Source organism: Synchiropus splendidus, chromosome 8, assembly GCF_027744825.2.
Source record: "Synchiropus splendidus isolate RoL2022-P1 chromosome 8, RoL_Sspl_1.0, whole genome shotgun sequence".
Classification (NCBI taxonomy): domain Eukaryota; kingdom Metazoa; phylum Chordata; class Actinopteri; order Syngnathiformes; family Callionymidae; genus Synchiropus; species Synchiropus splendidus.
Genome location: NC_071341.1, coordinates 19,230,373 through 19,249,416, shown reverse-complemented (window position 1 = coordinate 19,249,416; position 19,044 = coordinate 19,230,373). Strand labels below are relative to the sequence as shown.

At 42.6% G+C, this 19,044-nt stretch overlaps 2 protein-coding genes and 1 long non-coding RNA gene across 7 annotated transcripts in view; 2 read left to right on the top strand and 1 right to left on the bottom strand.

The window, feature by feature from the left end:
• LOC128763996 (CD166 antigen homolog) overlaps positions 1 to 3,616 on the top strand; it is a 42,193-nt gene extending 38,577 nt beyond the window's left edge. For both annotated transcript variants that reach the window (XM_053873330.1, XM_053873329.1), the window contains 3 exons: positions 1,489 to 1,600; positions 2,386 to 2,522; positions 2,596 to 3,616. In XM_053873330.1, coding sequence (XP_053729305.1) covers positions 1,489 to 1,600; positions 2,386 to 2,488 — 215 coding nt within the window. In that variant the 3' untranslated portion in view covers positions 2,489 to 2,522; positions 2,596 to 3,616. The remainder of the gene's footprint in view (positions 1 to 1,488; positions 1,601 to 2,385; positions 2,523 to 2,595) is intronic.
• Positions 721 to 4,959, bottom strand: LOC128763997 (uncharacterized). The gene is made up of 3 exons (XR_008415705.1): positions 4,820 to 4,959; positions 2,365 to 2,443; positions 721 to 2,246 (listed from the first exon to the last, which is right to left on the bottom strand). It is a non-coding gene; the product is annotated as an uncharacterized LOC128763997 (long non-coding RNA).
• Positions 4,960 to 8,417: 3,458 nt separating this feature from the next.
• dyrk1ab (dual-specificity tyrosine-(Y)-phosphorylation regulated kinase 1A, b) lies at positions 8,418 to 18,946 on the top strand. Of its 4 annotated transcripts, none has more exons than XM_053873124.1 (12): positions 8,418 to 9,131; positions 10,611 to 10,680; positions 12,087 to 12,283; positions 12,406 to 12,498; positions 12,570 to 12,758; positions 12,914 to 13,061; positions 13,156 to 13,442; positions 13,524 to 13,670; positions 14,221 to 14,361; positions 14,485 to 14,788; positions 15,072 to 15,196; positions 15,294 to 18,946. In XM_053873124.1, exons 2-12 carry the CDS (start codon positions 10,671 to 10,673, stop codon positions 15,879 to 15,881), a joined length of 2,229 nt encoding a protein of 742 aa, XP_053729099.1. In that variant the 5' UTR covers positions 8,418 to 9,131; positions 10,611 to 10,670; the 3' UTR covers positions 15,882 to 18,946. The 4 variants fall into 4 exon arrangements, with proteins under 4 accessions (XP_053729099.1, XP_053729101.1, XP_053729102.1 ...); XM_053873125.1 differs by lacking the exon at positions 8,418 to 9,131 and adding an exon at positions 9,248 to 9,847; XM_053873126.1 differs by lacking the exon at positions 10,611 to 10,680.
• The last annotated feature ends 98 nt before the right edge of the window (positions 18,947 to 19,044 follow it).

The following is a 19,044-nucleotide window of genomic DNA, read 5'->3' as shown; positions in this document are numbered from 1 at the left end:
GGATATTGACATGAAAAAGCATGTGCTTATAAAGCGCTTGCTTTTGCAGAATTTTCTTACTCATTTCTTAAATATTCATCATTTAAAATGAGTACAAGTGAATCTAATGAATATTTATATTTATATTGACATAATATATATTCAGGTAACATATTTTAAGCATAGAAAGCCATGGCATAATTGCATTTCTCTTTTATTTTCCTCTTTTTCTATTATTCACTTATGTTTAAAAAAAAAAAACATTACATAAATAGGAAATATTGAATGACTATAGTTGGACGTTCATGGAGGGTGACGCTGAGCCACAGCGTGTTTTCAACACTTGATCAGAAATACAGAATCACTTCAAAGCTACTGAGCCGCATTCTTCGCAAGTCAAAGGTCGGGGTCTCCACGGGGGGTCAGATGTTCAACTTAATCAAGAGACAGTGTCGAGCTGTTCTCCTTTGGGCTCCATTCTAAGTCATGGAAAGCAAGCTGGCTGAGCAGCGTCCAAACAAGCGTGTGGTTAGTTCGGTAGGCACGTGCAGCTCAGTTTATCTGAAGTCTCGGGTCTATTTGAGCAGTTGAGAGGACGAAACAGAAAATGTTGCTGCTTATTGAAAACAAATCCCAAACCCGTGTGGCTTGACATGTTTACGTCCTGAAATGAGGCTTGCGTTTTGCGCGCAAGGCAGGAACAAGTTATGCTTCATGGATGACATTTTTCAGGCTGTGACTTTTGTTTATGGATCTTAATATTATTCTCTTCCAGTGATAGCAGCTGAACGATCTATAAACAATGAAAGTGCATTTATTTGTGCCAACACTGCATTAGAAAACGTTTTGCTTATTTGACAGTCTTGAGCTGACAAAATGATTTCCATTGTAAACAAAGCTTGGCTATTCTTCTGTGGACGCCGCTGATGTCTGTGGGCCATTGAGACGGCTGCTCATATTTGATACAGTGGGAAACCACAAGTCATGTGACCACTGCTGCATCGTAGTAGAGGAGACTAGTTCATTATTTTCCGCTATAATACCTTCACAATGTCATTTCTGATTCACATTGTAATAAGACATGTATTTCCAGAGCTTAACAAAGAACACTGCTGTTATCTCGACGTGCCCAGAAGCAACATTACTTCCTCTCACCTGAATTGGCTTGAGATTTTCAGTCGCTGTTTTCATGGATTCTTTTTGTATTTACTTGCATTTGTTTTATATAAATCTTAGACCTATTTTAGAAAAGATTTATATCAGCTGTAATGGTGACGTTTAGTAACATGAGGGAGAAGAAGGAATGGAGCTCCCAGCATCCTGTCAAACATTCTCCATGCTCCCATTGGCTGAAGAGTCATGAACAAACATTGAGCCTCGTGAGTCATGACCATGACCGCTGCCGTTGTGTCCATCATCAGTGCTTTTGTGGTGCTCCTGCTCTGCTGGTGAGACCCAACCCCAGGGCGGTCGCACACACCTGACCTTCCTCTCTTGTCTCCGCTACAGATCAGTCTGGCGACTATGACCAGACCAAGCTGGTGGTGGGAGTCGTGGTCGGGCTCCTCGTCGCCTGCGTGGTCATCGGACTGATCTACTGGATCTATGCCAAGAAGTCCAAGTAAGAACCGTGTCGAGAAGTTCACCAGAAAAGCAACTACATCAACTGTGTTCATGTGGGTGATGATGTGAAGAAGGTGGGAGATGTCACCTGCCGTTTGTCCTCCTCTGTGGAAGCTGGAGGCTGCCTCTTCAATTTGAGAGCAACTTTTTGAGCAACTGGTAATGACCCGCCTGAAGAGCCGACTGCTTTATGCTGATGTAGCTTGGGGGTCACACCAAGATGGGATTCAAAAGTAATTAGAGGAATCAATTCTAAAATGGACAGGAAGCTAATGGAGCGAAGAAATGGGAAGTCGGAACCAGTTGTAGGCAGGAGGCGGATGGGCGGGGAGGTGCGCAGAGGTCATCTGTCCAGTGAGGGTTCTCCTCCGGGACCAGTCTGCTGTGGGAGGTAACCTGTCAACACGACAGCTCTCTCTCAAAACCTGTCCAGTTCAACCAAGCTTCTCATGCTGCTTTGGTTCGAAGGCACTGGTAATGGATGGGAACTCCAGAGCTCTTCCCTCTCTGAAGAAGCTCCCTGGGATAGGAACACTTGACCACTTTCCCTTCACGAGACGTGGTCTTCGATTTAGATGAGCCGTCCCAGCTGCTTGACACTCGGCTCAGGTCTCTGTCGATTATCGCCATCTGGGCCACATCATCTGTAAAAATGCAGAGTTGAGGTGGGGAAAAAAAATCCTCCCCATGCTCACTGCATCTGAAAGTTCTGGTCACAACATGAAGCAGTGTGGATTAATGGCAGGAGACCAAAGATCTAACCTGAGCATTCGTCTTTCACAGGCAGGGAAGCTGGAAGACTGGCGAGAAGGAGAACGGTTCCTCTGAGGAGGAGAGGAAACTGGAGGAGAAGGTGGAGGAGAATAGTCAAAAAGCGGAAGTGTAAACTACTATCATCCATCCTATTGGGAATGTGGAAGGTGGGAATCACTTGTTTTGAAATGGAAATGTTCAGTAAAGTTAAAGCTAACGCTCTCTGACTTCTCTTCTCAGTGAGATCAAGAACTTTTGCACATTTCTCTTCGCCTCTGTCTTTGGGAAAGGAATTTCAAAAAAGTGTACATCGGGATGAAGACGTTTGGATTTGGTTTCAGGGAGAATTTCACAATAAAAGCATATCCACACTCCACCCACCACTCCTTAAAAAAGGTTTAAAAATTATTTTTTTCTGCACTACCAAAACGTGTAACTATTCATGTCGTTAGAAAAACAATTTGGGATGTTTTTTTTTTTTTGTTTTCTTAGTTGACGCAAACAAAATAGACCAGTTGCCTTTGCTGTAAGGATGTGTAGCCCCCCGAACCCTCACCTCCTCGCGTTAGTTTCCATTCTCACTTCTAGAGTTCAACAACATCACAACCTCTGCCTTCGACGATCTTGTTTGTTCACTCAAATTGCAGTTCGGAACAAGGGCTTAGGAGCTTTTTGGTTCGCTCACCGCTAGTTTGGATACTTGGTGTTACACAGTTCATTTCTTTCATTTCGCAGCCATTACAGATAGATTTTTGAAGGAGCTTCGATCTGTTTTCATTCTTGAGTCGTGCTTTTTACTTCACATGTACGGATCCGTAGCAGCGTGGACGAAACATTTGCCTTCTTTTCTCAACATCTACTTGTCATTTGTTTTCTGTCCGTGCACTAGTTTTTATGTTTTCTGGCCAGATTGTGTAGAATACAATGGAATGTGCTCAGCTGTGTGTGTGTCACAGTCTTTGGTCCTTAAAATAACATTCACTTAAAAATCAAAAGCAGGACGTAGTTGTCGAGTATGTGCTTTTTTTTTCCTTTTGTCTATTTATATTGTACAAGTTCGAATATCCCAGTAGGCAAAGTTAATTTGTTCAAATTGTGGAGGAAATGCTTGCTGACTTAACAAAAAAAATTCGATTTCACAGCTTTCTGTCGCCTACTGTGTGTAAAAGTTGAATTGGAAGAATGACCAAAGAAAGTGAACATTGCCATGCAAGTATTGTAAATATCTGATGTTTGTTTTTTGTACTTTTGTTTAAAATAAAAGTGTACATTTGAAACAGTTGTCCCTGTCATGTTATTGTACCTTGTCAATTACCTTTTTATGTCATAAAGGTGGGTCACATGATGACGAAAATACGGAAAACAACTTGACCTTTATCAGGATAAACTGTATCGAGAGGTGATTGTGTACTTTCATGCTCTATTGCTTATGTACTTTTAGCGATTCTAGGTGGTCCTTGCACCTTTAACTTTCACGTTTCATTTCTGCCATTTTTCTGCCAGTATTTTTCCAGTACTGGCCAGCTGGGGGAGGTATGCACTGAACTGATGTTTGGTTGAGACAAATTCGACACAGGAGAAAATGGCAGATACTATTGTCAACAGGCTTTGTTGGTCAGTGAAAAATGGAGAAATAGTAACCTGGATGTAACTCCAGTTCTATGAGTACGTGTATAGCCCACTAGTGGGTTGCATCCATTTACAGTGTCTTGGGTGGAGTTTTCTTTCCGAATGCTGAGACAACGCCGTTTCTGTCTCGTCACTTCTTTCATCCTGAGATTGTTCTGAAGTCCGGGGCCAAAACATCATTTACTGGTATTCCAGGACCCACGACAAATGCTGCGTCCTGTTACTACCACCACTGACCCTTGATTTTTCCCCTGGGAAGCAAGGGGGAGTCCGAATTTGCCCGAAAAAATGTATCCGTTAAAATGTAATGAGGTTGGAAGCGGACTTAAAACAAAGTGGCAATATCAAAGGCCTAAATGACAGGTATGTATATATATATACATATATATATATATACATCTGAGCCTCTGCTGCCATATATATATATATATATATATATATATATATATATATATATTTTTTTTTTTTTTTTCATAGGGAAAGATTTGTCCTTGCTGAGGACACTTAACTATTGAAGGCACTGGAAACCGAGTGGAAGATTTAAGGGGGAGAAATGGGACCGGGCCAAAGTCTGCAGTGTGAAAGCCCCGTCACCTTATGACCGTGGCTTTGCAGCAAAGAAGTCGTCTTTAATCTGTAGCACTCTGGTCAAATATACTCACACAGTTATTTCTTGCTGCAAAAGAAACTTATTTTTTTCAAAAATAAATCAAGAACCAACTTGCTGTCATTGGAATAAATGTGTAGTCTGCTTTGATCGAAATACTTCAATAGAAATGTATTGTGGGATGAATAAAGGCAGTCAATGAATTAAAAACAATGTACGTATATCTACCTGAGATCCCTGAAACTGGCATCAGAGTGTCCCCCACTTTTCCCCACAGAACCTGTGCTCCAACTCCCTTCGGCTCCAATAAGGAAATAAGCAGAAGGAAAGTGAAGGAAGAGGCCTTGAAAGGGTCTGTGTCCATAGACTGCTAGCTTAGTGTGGTGTAATGACTCAGCATTTTCATGAACATTCAGGCTTTGTACTACAATAACAAAGTGCTTATGAGGCCCTTTTACATATAAACCATGAACCTAATGAAAGAAAACTTTGAAATGTTCAATAAAGTAGGTTTGTTGTTTGTTTTAAGTCATTCCTTTTTACATAGAAATGAAAAGCTCTATTTATCTAAATCATTTTCCCCTATTGACCTAGCGATGAAATGGCGAATCTGAGCCTCTGGTGCCATCTAGTGTTCAAGATCTGTACTGCAACAAGTCGCTGTTCGCAGTCCATCGTCACACTGAAAACATTTCAAGGCTCATTTTCATGTATGGTGACTATTAAAAGTAAAGCCAAGAATAACGGTGCTACTCTTATAAAGGTGGAATTCGCTGAGCCAAGAAATGTCCTCCAGGGGGCGCTGTCTCCTATCTCACGGAGCAAAGGCGCCTGAGGTGATCGCTGACTATAGAACAGAGATTCTTGCTCCAGATTTCTGGCTCCATGAATCACAATCAGAATAGAATTTATTGCCATGGTCAGTTGGGGTTCCAGCAACTAGGAAAGTGCTTCGAAATAAAGTGTTGTCAATAAAATAAAATAACAAACGCTGATCACAAATTTAACAGTCTGCAGCAGGTTGTCACAGCTTTCCCTTTAAGACTATTTTTCCTGTGCACACTTCATCGCTCTCTGTAGTTCCAATATACGGTGAATTGACGTCATCGCTTCAGTCTCCGCGTCACAGCGAAGTGCTGCTGAAGGAAGGACACTTGGGTTGATACAGACGGTCCTCCAGTGCACCACTAGGTGTCACTGTAGCTATACATTTAACATCCACTGAATTTCCCCGTCACTTTGGTCCAGTTAGAGCTGAAACTTATTATGGAATTATTTGCTATTCCGTGTTGATTTTCTAGGTGCTTGAGCACGCAGTACTCCTCTTCAGTAGTACTGAAACTTGGCTTGCTTTTCACTCCATTTGTTGCTTTTCCCACAGTTACACTTTTATTATGAGCAATACACTCTCACAAGCTACTATTTCTGATTTGTATACTTGCATTATTTCTATAGCCTTTACTACTGCTATCACTGCTGCAACCACTACAGCAATGTTTCTTCAATCTTTGCCGAACAACAACAATGAAACTACAATAATAGTTTGACTACCAATTTCATCGCCACTGCCTGAACAGTTTATCTTTACCAAACTTCTACTTCCCACACGACACGTACTTCATCTGCCGCATATCTCTCTTTTTACCTCAGCAGCATCTTCATCTACTCACAGTACTTCCTCTGCTACTACAACCGAAACTACTAATAGTATTAGTATTAGTATTTCAAGTGCCACCACCAGAACAAGTGATATTACTACTACAATTTCTACTACTTTCACAGCTACCACAACTACTTCCGATACTACTCCTGACTGCAACCGACACTTCTACTAATAGTACAAGTACTACTCCAACAACTAGTAGAGTTACTTGAACTTTCCCAACTCCCGCTGCTACCATCTCAACATCTATATATATATATATTTATATATTTTGCACAACACAATTCATTCATATCTGTCATTATGTTATGACACCACAAAAAAAATGAAGATGTAACTTTCAGATCTGGTGCCGTTCAATCAGATGAGAGGCAGTAAATCACTTGGACCGGAAGAGAAAGCAGACAAAGAGTAACAGTCCAGTGTTAACAAGTTATCAAGACAAGATAGCTTCCGCTGTGGTCAGGAAGTTGGGTCCATAGACAGGAAGCCTTGAGCTGTTGCTGTCTTGGTGGACAAGCAGTTGTGTGCAGATAAAAGTTGTCGCTGAACACATCTTCTTTCTCTCTCCCTTTCAGTGTGTTGGATGCGCCACAGCTGATCACTTTTAATCAGGAATTCGCCCCGGTTACTAATGTTCAACCAAACTGTGATTTTGATATTTGATTCTTCATCTACATCTCTTCCTCTATACAGTTTGTGTTGAATATATCTCGGGCACAATGTGCTCCAACAGACAGCAGAGGGCATTTGAAAGCCTTCACAATTCATTTTTTCCGCTATAGACACGTGAAATGTTATTTATGTCTATAATCAAAATGCACTTCAAGAAGTCAGTGTTTCCGTGTTGTTCTTAACAGTAGCTTGTTAAATCCCATTCATGGAATGTCCTGAAAATTTCATGAAAATCTGTCGAACATTTTTGAGTCAAACAATGAAACCAACACTGTCTAAAACACTGAAGTAACAATCTTTTGAAATTGTGAGGGTAACATTAATTTAAAGAAATATATATAATTCAGCATGAATTTGAAAAATGCCTGAAATATAGACCAAATTTTAGTAATGTGTTCTTTAATGGCTGCACTTATTATTGTTGTATTTTGTTTTTATTGCTTTAATCTTCTATCATACTATATTAAAAAAAAAAAAGGCAAAATGATTCTGTTACTCCACAGTTTCCCATATACCCCAATTCTTTTAGTCTCCTAGCATTTCTTTTTATTGTCGAGTCGCGTGCCGAACAAGTCTTGCGAGTCTTAGTCACTTACCGGACTTGTCTAACTTGTACCTGCTGACACAAAGAAAAGACTCAGCATTCTTGCTCTGTTTACCTTAATTAACAAATACATTTCAATCGTCTTATGAAAGAAAAATGAGGTTGACTTAACTTTGCGAACTTGAAAAACAGAGTCTATCCTGGTCAAAGGTTGGCGTCCCAACTAAAATAAACTAAAACAACTGACTTTGCAAATATTATATTTGAAATTAATATTTAATGCAAATACAAATGTCAGTGAAAAAGTATCTTTTTTTTTCTAATATATCATACTAACACTACCAACTCATTAGTGCATCTAAAAACAAAACATTTACATTTAACATCACATTATTTCATGACTTTTCTGTGTGTGTGTCTATCATCTAACATCCTCAGTGTAATTACACATGACTGAATGAGGCGTTTTTTGATGTGTTGAGAGCGTCTACATTTGTGAGAGGCTCGACTCAGAGCCTTTATCTGTCGGGGTGTCACACCCATTGTACTGGAGCCCTGATCACATCTTCACTCTGGCTTTAGACTGTCTCGAGGGACAGATAAGTCGAGCAGACGCGGGAGCAGAAGGAGGTTATTACATGTAAGTACAGCTGCGTTACAACATCAACATGGATGGTAACAGCTACTACAGTATATTGACGTTGCTCTTGTGTGTTGTGTAACAGCGCGCTTGGTGATCAAAGGTATTGCTTGGGTGGAACACTTGCGGATGGAAGCAACAGGCCGCACGGTGATGAAGACGAGAGCTGTGCGCGCGTCCTGTAAATGTGGACGCTGAGAGGTTTTAGTCGTCATTGCTACATCCGGGTACTTCGGGTTTTTTTTTGATTGACAGTTACCATGGCAACAAGCTAGAGCATCGCCATTTTGTCAGGAGGGTTTTTTTCACCCCCCCCCCTCAGCTCACAGTCCTTTTCAAATGTTCTACCTTCCCGCCGGAATAATGCTGTCAGTGGATGTACTCTTGTCGTTTTTGGATAACGAAACACGTCCGAGTGGGTCGGACGAGGAAGCTTGAAAGGGCGGCCGTGTAACGGAACAGTTCTGTCCGAGGCTCTGGTCCGCCGGGCCGGTTCACTGCGCAGGTTTGGACCGACCGCGCGCCATTTTGTGAAAATTGACACAAAATTCTTCACCAAAATTACCAGAGGACACGATTTCTCTTTCGCGTTCACGGCGGCCGGATTACAGCGGTGCTGTCGCACACATCGAACTGGTCGACGCGGATTTTTCAGCGACCGCTTAGAAATCTCGAGTTTGGTGCTCCGTTTATTTAGCGGTTAGCTTCGCGCTAACCAGCGGAGCTAGCGGGCAGCTAATGCTAAGGTTAGCTGGTAAGTTATGCTTGCCAGTTAGCATGTTGCTAGTCGTCAGCGAATGGTAACGTCGGTCCAAGTTTCTCTTTTTTTTTGTCCAACGCCCACGGGATGAAAAGGACAGTAAATCTGACTGGCGAGTGGTAGAGTTTGCCGGTCCGGGGAAGCGGATCTAACGTTCGGGTTCCTCGCTAACCGTGCAGGGAGGGGAGCATCTCAAGCTGGATACGTTTCCTCATCATACAGGTTATTGGACTTTAAATGAAGATCGTGCCATTAGAGGTGAGTGTTTTCTCTGGATATTATTGCATGATCCATCCCGTACAGTGAAAGATATGTATGGGCTTAAAGGGGACCGTGAAGTTACGCTGACGCTATGGCGGCTAGCTAACGTTTTATGGCGGTGCCGTGGTGTTAACGCTTGCACCCTGACAGTAGGTCACATTTTCACGTTTGCAGCCATCAGTGCCCGGTCCAGTTATAAACCAAAAGCCTTGTGTTGAGTCTGGATCGTGCTGGCTTTGATGAAGAGTCGCGGTGTTCCGGCCAACCCTGCGATATTAGGCACTGTCATTGTGGGGTTGAAGTCACCAACGGCCCCGTTCAATTGAGAGTGAAATTCAGCTTCTACCATCTAGTGGTTGTTGCGAACTTAAGTGCCGTGGCTGAGAGCTGGTGGTGTATTCGGCGAGCCGGGCTAATGGTTAACGCTGACTTGTTGACGAACCAGCTGGATTCAGGGCCCCACAACCCGCTGGCTGAGCACAGCGTCACTGGCTAACGTTGGGTTGGTGAGAGATCCAGTCGCTTGCTCGCATGCCCCGCAGTTTCAGGGTAACGACGACTAGTTGGGCAGCTAACGGTGATGCGAGCCCGGTCTGTCTTTTATCCAAGGGATCGGATGTGTTTACCGACGACATGTAAGCGATAGAGGAGCTGAATGATCCCTGAAATATGCTTTCTAAATTCCAACCATGACGAGATCTACCCCACCATCTGTAAGTAGAGACCAGCCCGGGCACCGTCTTTATTTGCCACTGTTAGCCATTTAATTGTTGTCGATGGATATATGTACATGTATGTATATATACGTTTTTTTTAACTAATTTGGGCGTGCGAATCGCGAATCAATACGCTACATTAGTTCTCTGGCAAACACTGACGATATTGATACTGTGACTAATAACAAGCTAACCGCTGTTATATTTACACCAAAAATAGGCCCGTTTTTTCCGCGAGGACTTGGACCAGGAGAGGAACTGTTCATGTGTCAGTACTGAAAACCAACAAAAATCAAACAGAAACGTGTGAGGCTGCAGTCAGACACACCGAGTTTATTTATACAACTGGGAATGTTGCTACATGTTAGTTACATTTGCCCAGTAGCCTGATCAGTGAAATCATCTTCCCCGGTTACTGTTCTTTAAAAAAGTAGAATCGATTAGTTTCAAAGAATTCCCCCCAACTTTGTTATTTATAAGTGAAAGGTGTGGTATTTAAAAAGTTAGTCATCTGATTAGAAGAAGCAAAAACTGACATGCTAATCTGTAGGATTGGTTTGTGCATTTCAAATGATACCTGCAAGTCTGCTAAACTGTTGATCGAAAGAGGTCAGCTTGCAGTGAATTCATCTCAGCAATACACATGGCACACTTCTCAAAGTTTTTGGAGTCTATGGAGAGACTCCTCTCGACTTGAAAATGAGCAACTACGAGAGGAGCATACAATGATTATTCTGTGTTTTTATTTATGTTTTCGTAGTGGATTGTGTTTTGCTGCTGGACTCTCCTTCCAGGATGATATGAAATTTTACAGGAGACGATGCATCCAGGTTAGCGGTCTTATATATAGACTTTTAAGTAACTAACACCTTGGTCGAATGATCTAAAACCAGTGAAGTTCTTCTCTATCACTCACTTTGCTTTTTTTTCTGGATTGCTCCCTGACTAACAAACTTTTAGTCTCTTTTACTGTTGTCTCATTCGGGTCATTGATGATGAAACTATGCACCCTTTCCTTTAGAATTTAAATACAGAGTTGTATTTTCTACCCGGGCCAAGCTGAGCAAAGCAAAAGTAAAATAAAAGCTGTGTTTTCATATGTAAAAATAATTTAACTTATCCGAATTAAATTCAGGCCTAAACGTTTTATTTTTAAAAAGTCATCAATCTGGTATTTTTATTTATTTTTTGTCTTAAGCTGCAGCGTAGGCCTGAGCTCTATCATCTACCAGTTACTCTTATTCCTGTCAGTGGATGTGTATTTTTCCCTTTTCTAAAGCTGGGTCAGCTTTCTATCGCTCTCAGATGGAGTGCAGGTTTTGGGCTGTGCAGCTATTTTGCTATCAGGCTCTTGTGTTGAAAGCAGTGTCTAAGTGTGCCAAAGTTCAATTTTATTTCTTGTTTATTTCTTGTTTTCTCATTGGAAAATGGGAGCAGCTCTGCCCTGGCAACAAAAGTAGGCTATTTGCATACTGCGTTGTGATTGGTCTGTGCATTGATGGGCTTGCCAAATCACGCTGTATCTCTGTGGTGATAGGCTATGCTAATTAGGTGCTGTTGCTGGGATTCTGAATAGTGGTTACTGTGTAGCACTGGTGAATTGTGTTGTCTGGAGAGAAATGCTGATAGCTGAACATGCTATTTAATATTTTTTTGATTCCTTCTGGCTTAAAATGAAGGATGATTCACTGTACAGTGTGGAGATGCTGTATTTCCACCCCTTTCCACTGTTAATCCTGCTCCTTTCCTCCTTTCTCTTCACAAAGGTTGTCATATGACTCTTATTTTACAATATTGTTGTCATTTCTGTGATACATATTTGTGTGTTTTGAATATTAAATACAACACATTGTTTTACGCTGATGTTGTTTCATAAGGTTAGAAGCACATTTGCAACAAATCATCACATGGTATGTGTGTGAGGGCATCTATTTTAGTGGCATATTTTTCCACAACACATTTTAATGTAATAATGCTAAACGTGATTATGTTATTAACATCATGCATCTTATTTTAATGCACATTGGAGTTTATTCTGCTTTTCTTTCCTTTTGCTTTAGACTTCTTGACAAAGAAGATGCAGTGTAAAAAAAATCAACATATTGTATTTTATTGTCTTACAATAATGCATCAAGACAAACATTTGTGCGTCACTGTGATGCATTTATGCATCATCATGTGTCTCTGTGCTGTGTTAAATAGCAACCTAACTTAATTTAATATTAATTTCTTCAAGGAGGAGAGACTTCAGCATGCAAACCTTCGTCCGTCCGGCTTGCGCCCTCTTTTTCTTTACACACTGCTGGTCTTCAGATGGCTGCTCCAATGCCCCATACGCACCAGCAGTACAGTGACCGCCACCAGCCAAGCACTGACCAATCTGTTACGGTCTTACCGTACAGCGACCAGACATCACAGCTCACTGCCAATCAGGTACATAAAGCGTGTTTGTCGCCAAAGAAATACAAAAATGTGGAGTATGCCGCATGCATTTTCTGTTATCTTTTTCGTCACAGTTTCATTTATTGTGTTCTTTTGTACTTTTGAAACTCCAGAGGCACATGCCCCAGTGCTTTCGTGACCCAACTTCAGCTCCCCTGAGGAAGCTCTCCATTGACCTTATCAAAACATATAAACACATCAATGAGGTTTGTAGTCGTGTATTTTCATTTGAACTTTCAGAAAAAAAAACAATTGATCATCGCTGTCGGTTTTGCAGGTGTATTATGCAAAAAAGAAGCGGCGGCACCAACAGGGCCAGGGTGAAGACTCCAGTCACAAGAAGGAGAGAAAAGTCTTCAATGATGGCTATGACGATGATAACTATGACTACATCGTCAAGAATGGGGAGAAGTGGATGGACCGATATGAGATTGATTCCTTGATAGGAAAGGGATCATTCGGGCAGGTATGTGGGTTTGTGCTAATTTTGGAATCAGGTTTAAGCAGAACTTCCCTTCTAGGGAAGTGATCACTTGAAATTGTCTTCCTCTATTGGAACACAACTCAACGGAAACATGAATAACACTATCAAAACAATGTTTTTTTTATTTTTCTCTGTAGGTCGTCAAGGCGTATGACCGTGCAGAGCAAGAATGGGTTGCTATCAAGATCATCAAGAACAAGAAGGCTTTCCTCAATCAAGCCCAGATTGAAGTGCGGCTCCTGGAGCTCATGAACAAACATGATACCGAGATGAAATACTACATTGGTAAGTGACTTCCAAAACGTGCCTGGCTTGTTCAAGCAGGTGTAAAACATCCAAACCTTCAACTGATGTTGACTCCTTTGGTGTCTCCTTGCAGTTCATTTAAAGCGTCACTTCATGTTTCGGAACCACCTCTGCCTTGTGTTTGAGATGCTTTCATACAACTTGTACGACCTGCTACGAAACACCAACTTCCGTGGCGTATCCCTAAACCTCACCCGGAAGTTTGCCCAGCAGCTATGCACAGCGCTGCTCTTCCTGGCCACGCCTGAGCTAAGCATCATCCACTGTGACCTGAAGCCTGAGAACATCCTCCTCTGTAACCCGAAGAGGAGTGCCATCAAAATCGTGGACTTTGGTAGCTCTTGCCAACTCGGACAGAGGGTAAGAAGTGTTTTCATGCATTTAACACATCAGTCTACAGCTCGAGAGGTATAAGCTTGATTTTTTTTTTGTTTTTTGTAGATATACCAATACATCCAGAGTCGCTTCTATCGCTCTCCAGAAGTTCTACTGGGCATGCCCTACGATCTGGCCATTGACATGTGGTCCCTGGGTTGCATCTTGGTGGAGATGCACACTGGAGAGCCTCTTTTCAGTGGAGCAAATGAGGTAGGGGAACGGCGTGCGAGTGGCGTGATCTATTTTAGTAATGATCAGAACAAAAGAACAAGAGGAGATGTCCTTGAAGTTGCAATGAATGAAATTTATCACAGCATCACCAACTGTTTGCCGGTCAGTAATATTCTCTGGATGCATGGGGGCAACAGCGCTGTCATCTGCATCGTTCAAAGTATTTCTGAGGGTGTAGATTCTATGGGAATTTTCATGGTCTTGAATGTACTGACTTAAAACTTGTTGATGTGTGAACACTCAATTCCCTAATGTATTGTGTAAAGATCCTCACTCCCTCTTAATTCACCTGGATGTGATGCGATTGTTGCTATGAGAGTGGAAAAATCTCCACCTCCTGCATCCATCACTAGCAGCAGTCTGTTATTATTTGTTTGTTTTATTGTTTTGATCCTGCAATGTATGTGGTTTTTAAACCTGAAGACAGACAGGCTTCAGTTCTCAATGATGGCTGTGACTCATTTAATGACTGCTGGACCCTAGGTTGATAAATGTTTGCAGTATTTTCATGACTCTTGCTTCTCTACAGGTGGACCAGATGAACAAAATAGTCGAGGTTCTTGGGATCCCTCCGAATCATATAATGGACCTAGCCCCAAAAGCCAGAAAGTTCTTTGAGAAGCTTTCAGATGGTACATGGAGTGTCAAGAAGACCAAAGATGGCAAAAGGGTAAGCTGATTATAATTCTCTGTTCCGAGCCTCGGAGTGAAACGGTGGTTATCAGAAGCAACGCGGCGATTAAACTCACTAGTCAGCAGTGACTTAAATCTCCTTTTTAATTTCTCTCCCAAGTATAAACCTCCAGCTTCACGGAAGCTCCACTCCATCCTGGGTGTGGAGACAGGGGGTCCAGGTGGCCGGCGTGCGGGGGAGTCTGGCCACGCTGTTGCTGACTACTTGAAGTTCAAGGACCTTATCCTCCGGATGCTGGACTATGACCCGAAGAGCCGCATCCAGCCCTACTATGCCCTGCAGCACAGCTTCTTTAAGAAGACTGCGGATGAGGGGACCAATACGAGCAGCAGTGTGTCAACAAGCCCCGCGTTGGAGCAGTCCCAGTCTTCAGGAACCACGTCCAGCACCTCCTCTAGTTCAGGTATCTCCATCTGAAATTTATGTTGCTGTGTATGTGCTTCCTCAGCCGTTGCTTAAGGACTCACCTGTTTTCCTAACTGAAGAATCCTCGAGTGCAAGCATATCTGTATCCACATCCAGCTCCAGTTTTCCTCTTTAAATCCTCGTACGCACATTTGGTTGACTTGGTTTCAAGATGGATCCCTCAGAGAGTCTGTGAAGTGAATGGTCTTGATCCCAAACCGGGAAACTCCAGTGTAAACGTCAGTAAAGGAACATAAGTGACGCTGCCCTTCTCCCTTCAGGAGGGTCCTCTGGGACGAGTACGAGCGGCCGAGCGAGATCTGACCCGACCCATCACCACTTACACAGTGGAGGACACTTTGGCACCGCCCTGCCTGCCATCGATGGCGACAGTCTTTGCCCACAGGTCAGACTATTCTTCGAGTTGTTGCCGTCAATGCAAAAGTGTCGACGTGATTTGAATGGTAGATTTCGGCCGACTGACACTTGCGTCCTCTCGACAGGCACGGCAGCCTTACCCGCCCCCGCTGGTGTGGGGAGGCGGAGTTGGACCGGAGTCTGTCACCGGAGAGACCCATCCAGTCCAGGAGACCACGTTCCATGTTCCCCCTCAACACCCGAAGGCCCTGCATCCCCACTCACATACTCATCACCACCACGGGCCGATGATGGCCACGCGGCCGCGCCCACGCCACTACACTTCCCCAACACACAGCTCCTCGACGCAGGACTCCATGGAGGTGGTTCATGGCCATCTGTCTATGACCTCCCTGTCTTCCTCTGCCTCCTCTTCCTCGACATCGTCCTCTTCCACTGGGAACCATGGCAACCAGGCCTACCAGCTCCGCCATTTGCCCGCCGGAGCGCTTGACTTTGGTCAGAATGGTGGGCTGAGCATGGGGCTAGGTGCCTTTTCGAACCCACGGCAGGAGACTGGTATGGCAGCGCACCCTGCTTTCTCCATGGGCACGAACACGGGGCCAGCCCACTATCTAGGGGAGGGCCACCTGGGCATGAGGCAGGGCATGGACCGGGAGGAGTCTCCAATGACTGGAGTGTGTGTGCAGCAGAGTTCGATGGCCAGCTCGTGACTGCACTGACATTTGGCTGTGTGTTCCCCCTGTGCGTCATTTTTAAGGTGGTGTTTTTTACTACAAGGTGTGTTGAGAATAAAAGCTGCTCACGTCAGAAGGGAGATATCACTGAACCGCTACTACAGAGAAAAAAACCTTTGTTTAAAAAAGTATATATGTAATTTCCATCCGTTTTTCTTTTGCATCCATTAGGCACAAAATAATACTGCGGAATAACCATAGTGAGATTGAGACATCCATATGACCATTTCACCAGTTTCATGTAATCACCATACGGTATTCTGTGGCAAAATCTTCGACGGTGCATTTCAGAGGAAGGTGGGAAGGTAGCTGTTGGTGAGGAAATGCTCGGCGTCCTGACGTTACTGTTCCACTGGTTCTTCATTATTTTGCCCTTTCAAGTGAAATTTCACTCAAAGCTGCTTGTAAATCCTGTAGCTCGACAACAAGGGGGAGTGTTAGCGGTGATATTTCTTGTCGTTGGTCGGTATTGTGTCACTCTGTTATAGGGGAACACATGACAGTGGAGTCCCTAGGGCGTGTGCTGGCCCAGCAGGTGGATACTGACACCCACGGGTCAGAGAGGAGGGAGGCACCACCCCCTCGGCCACCCACAGGCCAACGGGCCCAGTAGCCCTGCTACGCTGCGAGCGGGCCCGGCACAGACGAGAGCAGCGACGGGCTCCGGAGACGTACGCGGTCCGGCCCACCGAGAGGAAGACGGTCAGCGGCTGGTTCTAGATAACCCTTTGGCCTTATGACTCATGGACTTGGAATGGGATGGAGCTGGACATTATCATTTGAATTAAGATGGCTTTTCTCTATTTTTCTCTCTAGACAGCCCTTAATTCTTTAAGGAAATTAAAACATTTTAGAAAAAGGTAAATACGAATGGTAATTTGAGGCCTTTCTCCACAAAGTTTTCTTCAGCAGGGCCCCACGTGACAGGGTCTTCTTGTACACAACAACCTCCTAAACATGACTTCCTTGAGAACCTTGTTCACTGGTTAAGGATTTTGCAGTGGAAAGAACTATTCCAGAGTCGACCCTTTTTCTGTTTTTGGTTTTGCTTTCCCCCTTATTGCATGTAGTTCATCAGAACCACCTGCACAAGTCTCTCCATCCAAAACGTGGAAGAAAAAAAAAATAAGTTAAGTGACTGCCTTTTTTCTCCTCAAATTATGCTGTGAATTTTACAAGAATTTATTTTCCCTTTGGATATGTTTTTATACCAAAGCAGTTGTTTTATAGCATATAGGTGTCTGTAACCAATAATGTAGCAGTTCACCACTTTGACGCAAAGTTTATTAAGATCTTATTTTAAACGTCAATACAAACAGCTGCAATATATTACTTAGCAAAACTGGAGAGCGTTGTTGAGAGCGTTGGCTATCGTGTGCCCTGGCCAGATTTGTTTTGACCAAATTGTTTCCATATTAATTGGTAGTTTCTTTTGGGAGTCTTTTAAAAACTTTTGGTATGTTAGAGAATTTGGTAGTTACTCTGCAGGCTCCGGAGTAGCAAGATAGAAACGGAGGGTTTAAAAAACAAAGGAGACTAATGTGTTCTATTTCTGTGTTTTTATTTTAATTTTTCCTTTTTCCTTTTATTTTTCTTTTGCCCCCACATCATACTATTTCAAAGGGTTTTGCTGCCTTTCATACACCATTTGGTCAACTTGGCAAAGTCTCTGCCGTGAAAAAATACTTTTTCATTTTCCTGCCAGGATAAGGATAAATGTGGCAAGCCGTTTGGTCCAATGGTATTGTTCCGATTCGGGAAGGGCAGATTGCCATCGTTCTCGTCCGACTCGAGGGGAAAGTGTGTCCTTCAGCCCACAATCTCATACTTCGTCCAAGCAGACATGCATGAATCGACCACCACATTTTGTTTTGTTTTTTTTGTTTTTTTTTTTTTTGTTTCGATCAGGGATTTTGAAGTGCTTTCTTTCTTCTGTTTATCATTTTTTTACCAGCTTTGAAATCAGAGAGAACAACCTGCCCACAGCCACCTGTCAAATTGAGGGCAGGCCACAAGTCATCCCGCTGTCATTTCCTTTTAAACGGAGAAACCATCAAACCCGAATCCCGCTTGGTATTTCCACAAACATAAATGTAAAGCTACCTATATTGAGATTGGGGTTTTATCTGGATGTCAAGGTTATTTGCAAATTTGCAATCATTTTTCATACCCCCACAGAATTTGAGATAAAAAAATATATCTATATCTATATACAGCCAGTGTTTTTTTTCTTCTCCTTACTGGCTCTCACACTGGTACTAAACATTCCAAAAATAAAGACTGAAAAATGAAAAAAAAAATTGACTGCAGTGACTCGTAAGTGTGCGCCTATTTCAGATCATGCTGATTGACCTCTTATTTAGAGCAGTTGTCATGAAATGCAGCCCCTTTTTAATAGTTGAAATAGAATTTATGTATATATTTATATTTTTTTAATAAAGGAAGTATAGAACTCACTACCTTGCTCCTGCTGTTGATTATGTTTGTCAATTTGGTGACCATTCAGTGGGCAGGAACTCCTGTTTTCTTAGTGGCAAAACCTTGCCTGTAGGCAAAGGTACTTGACTACATCAGGACAACACTATGAGGTAGGGTTTGAATCAAACAGGGAAAGCTAGATCTTCAAACCTTAATAATTTTCACAGGGTATATTGTAAGTGCATGTACATCACAAACCTTACTTTTTTTGGTTCTATGAGAAGCACATGGTTGGGGGAAAAAAAAAGGTTCCATTTTTCATACGCCTGTTGAGTTTGTGGATTATACACAAACACTTGTTGACATATCTAAACACCAAACAGAAGTGGATTTTTATTGTTTTTATTTAATTTGGATTTTTTTCCTTTTTTTTTTATTTCACATTTTTCACTTTTTTTGTACATGCAACATGCACTATAGAAGTGAACAGCATGGGGGAAAGGATAAGTCCATGTATCCACAGATTGTAAGATCTAGTCAAGACTTTGCTGTGTTTATGACAATGCCCTTTGTATTATATTAAGACAGTCTTATGTATGATATATAAAAAGAAGTTAATTGAATTGCTCTGTGTGTCTTTATTGCTCCCCAAGAAAAACTCCCAGCAAGATTGACAAGACCTGGAGGGCGCTGCCAGTGGTGACAGGTATTAAAGCGCGAC

Bases quoted from the DNA above. Each gene is read 5' to 3' on its own strand.
- dyrk1ab (XM_053873124.1), top strand. The intron at 14,362-14,484 runs GTAAGCTGATTA...TTCTCTCCCAAG, and splicing joins AGACCAAAGATGGCAAAAGG to TATAAACCTCCAGCTTCACG. The intron at 14,789-15,071 runs GTATCTCCATCT...TTCTCCCTTCAG, and splicing joins CAGCACCTCCTCTAGTTCAG to GAGGGTCCTCTGGGACGAGT.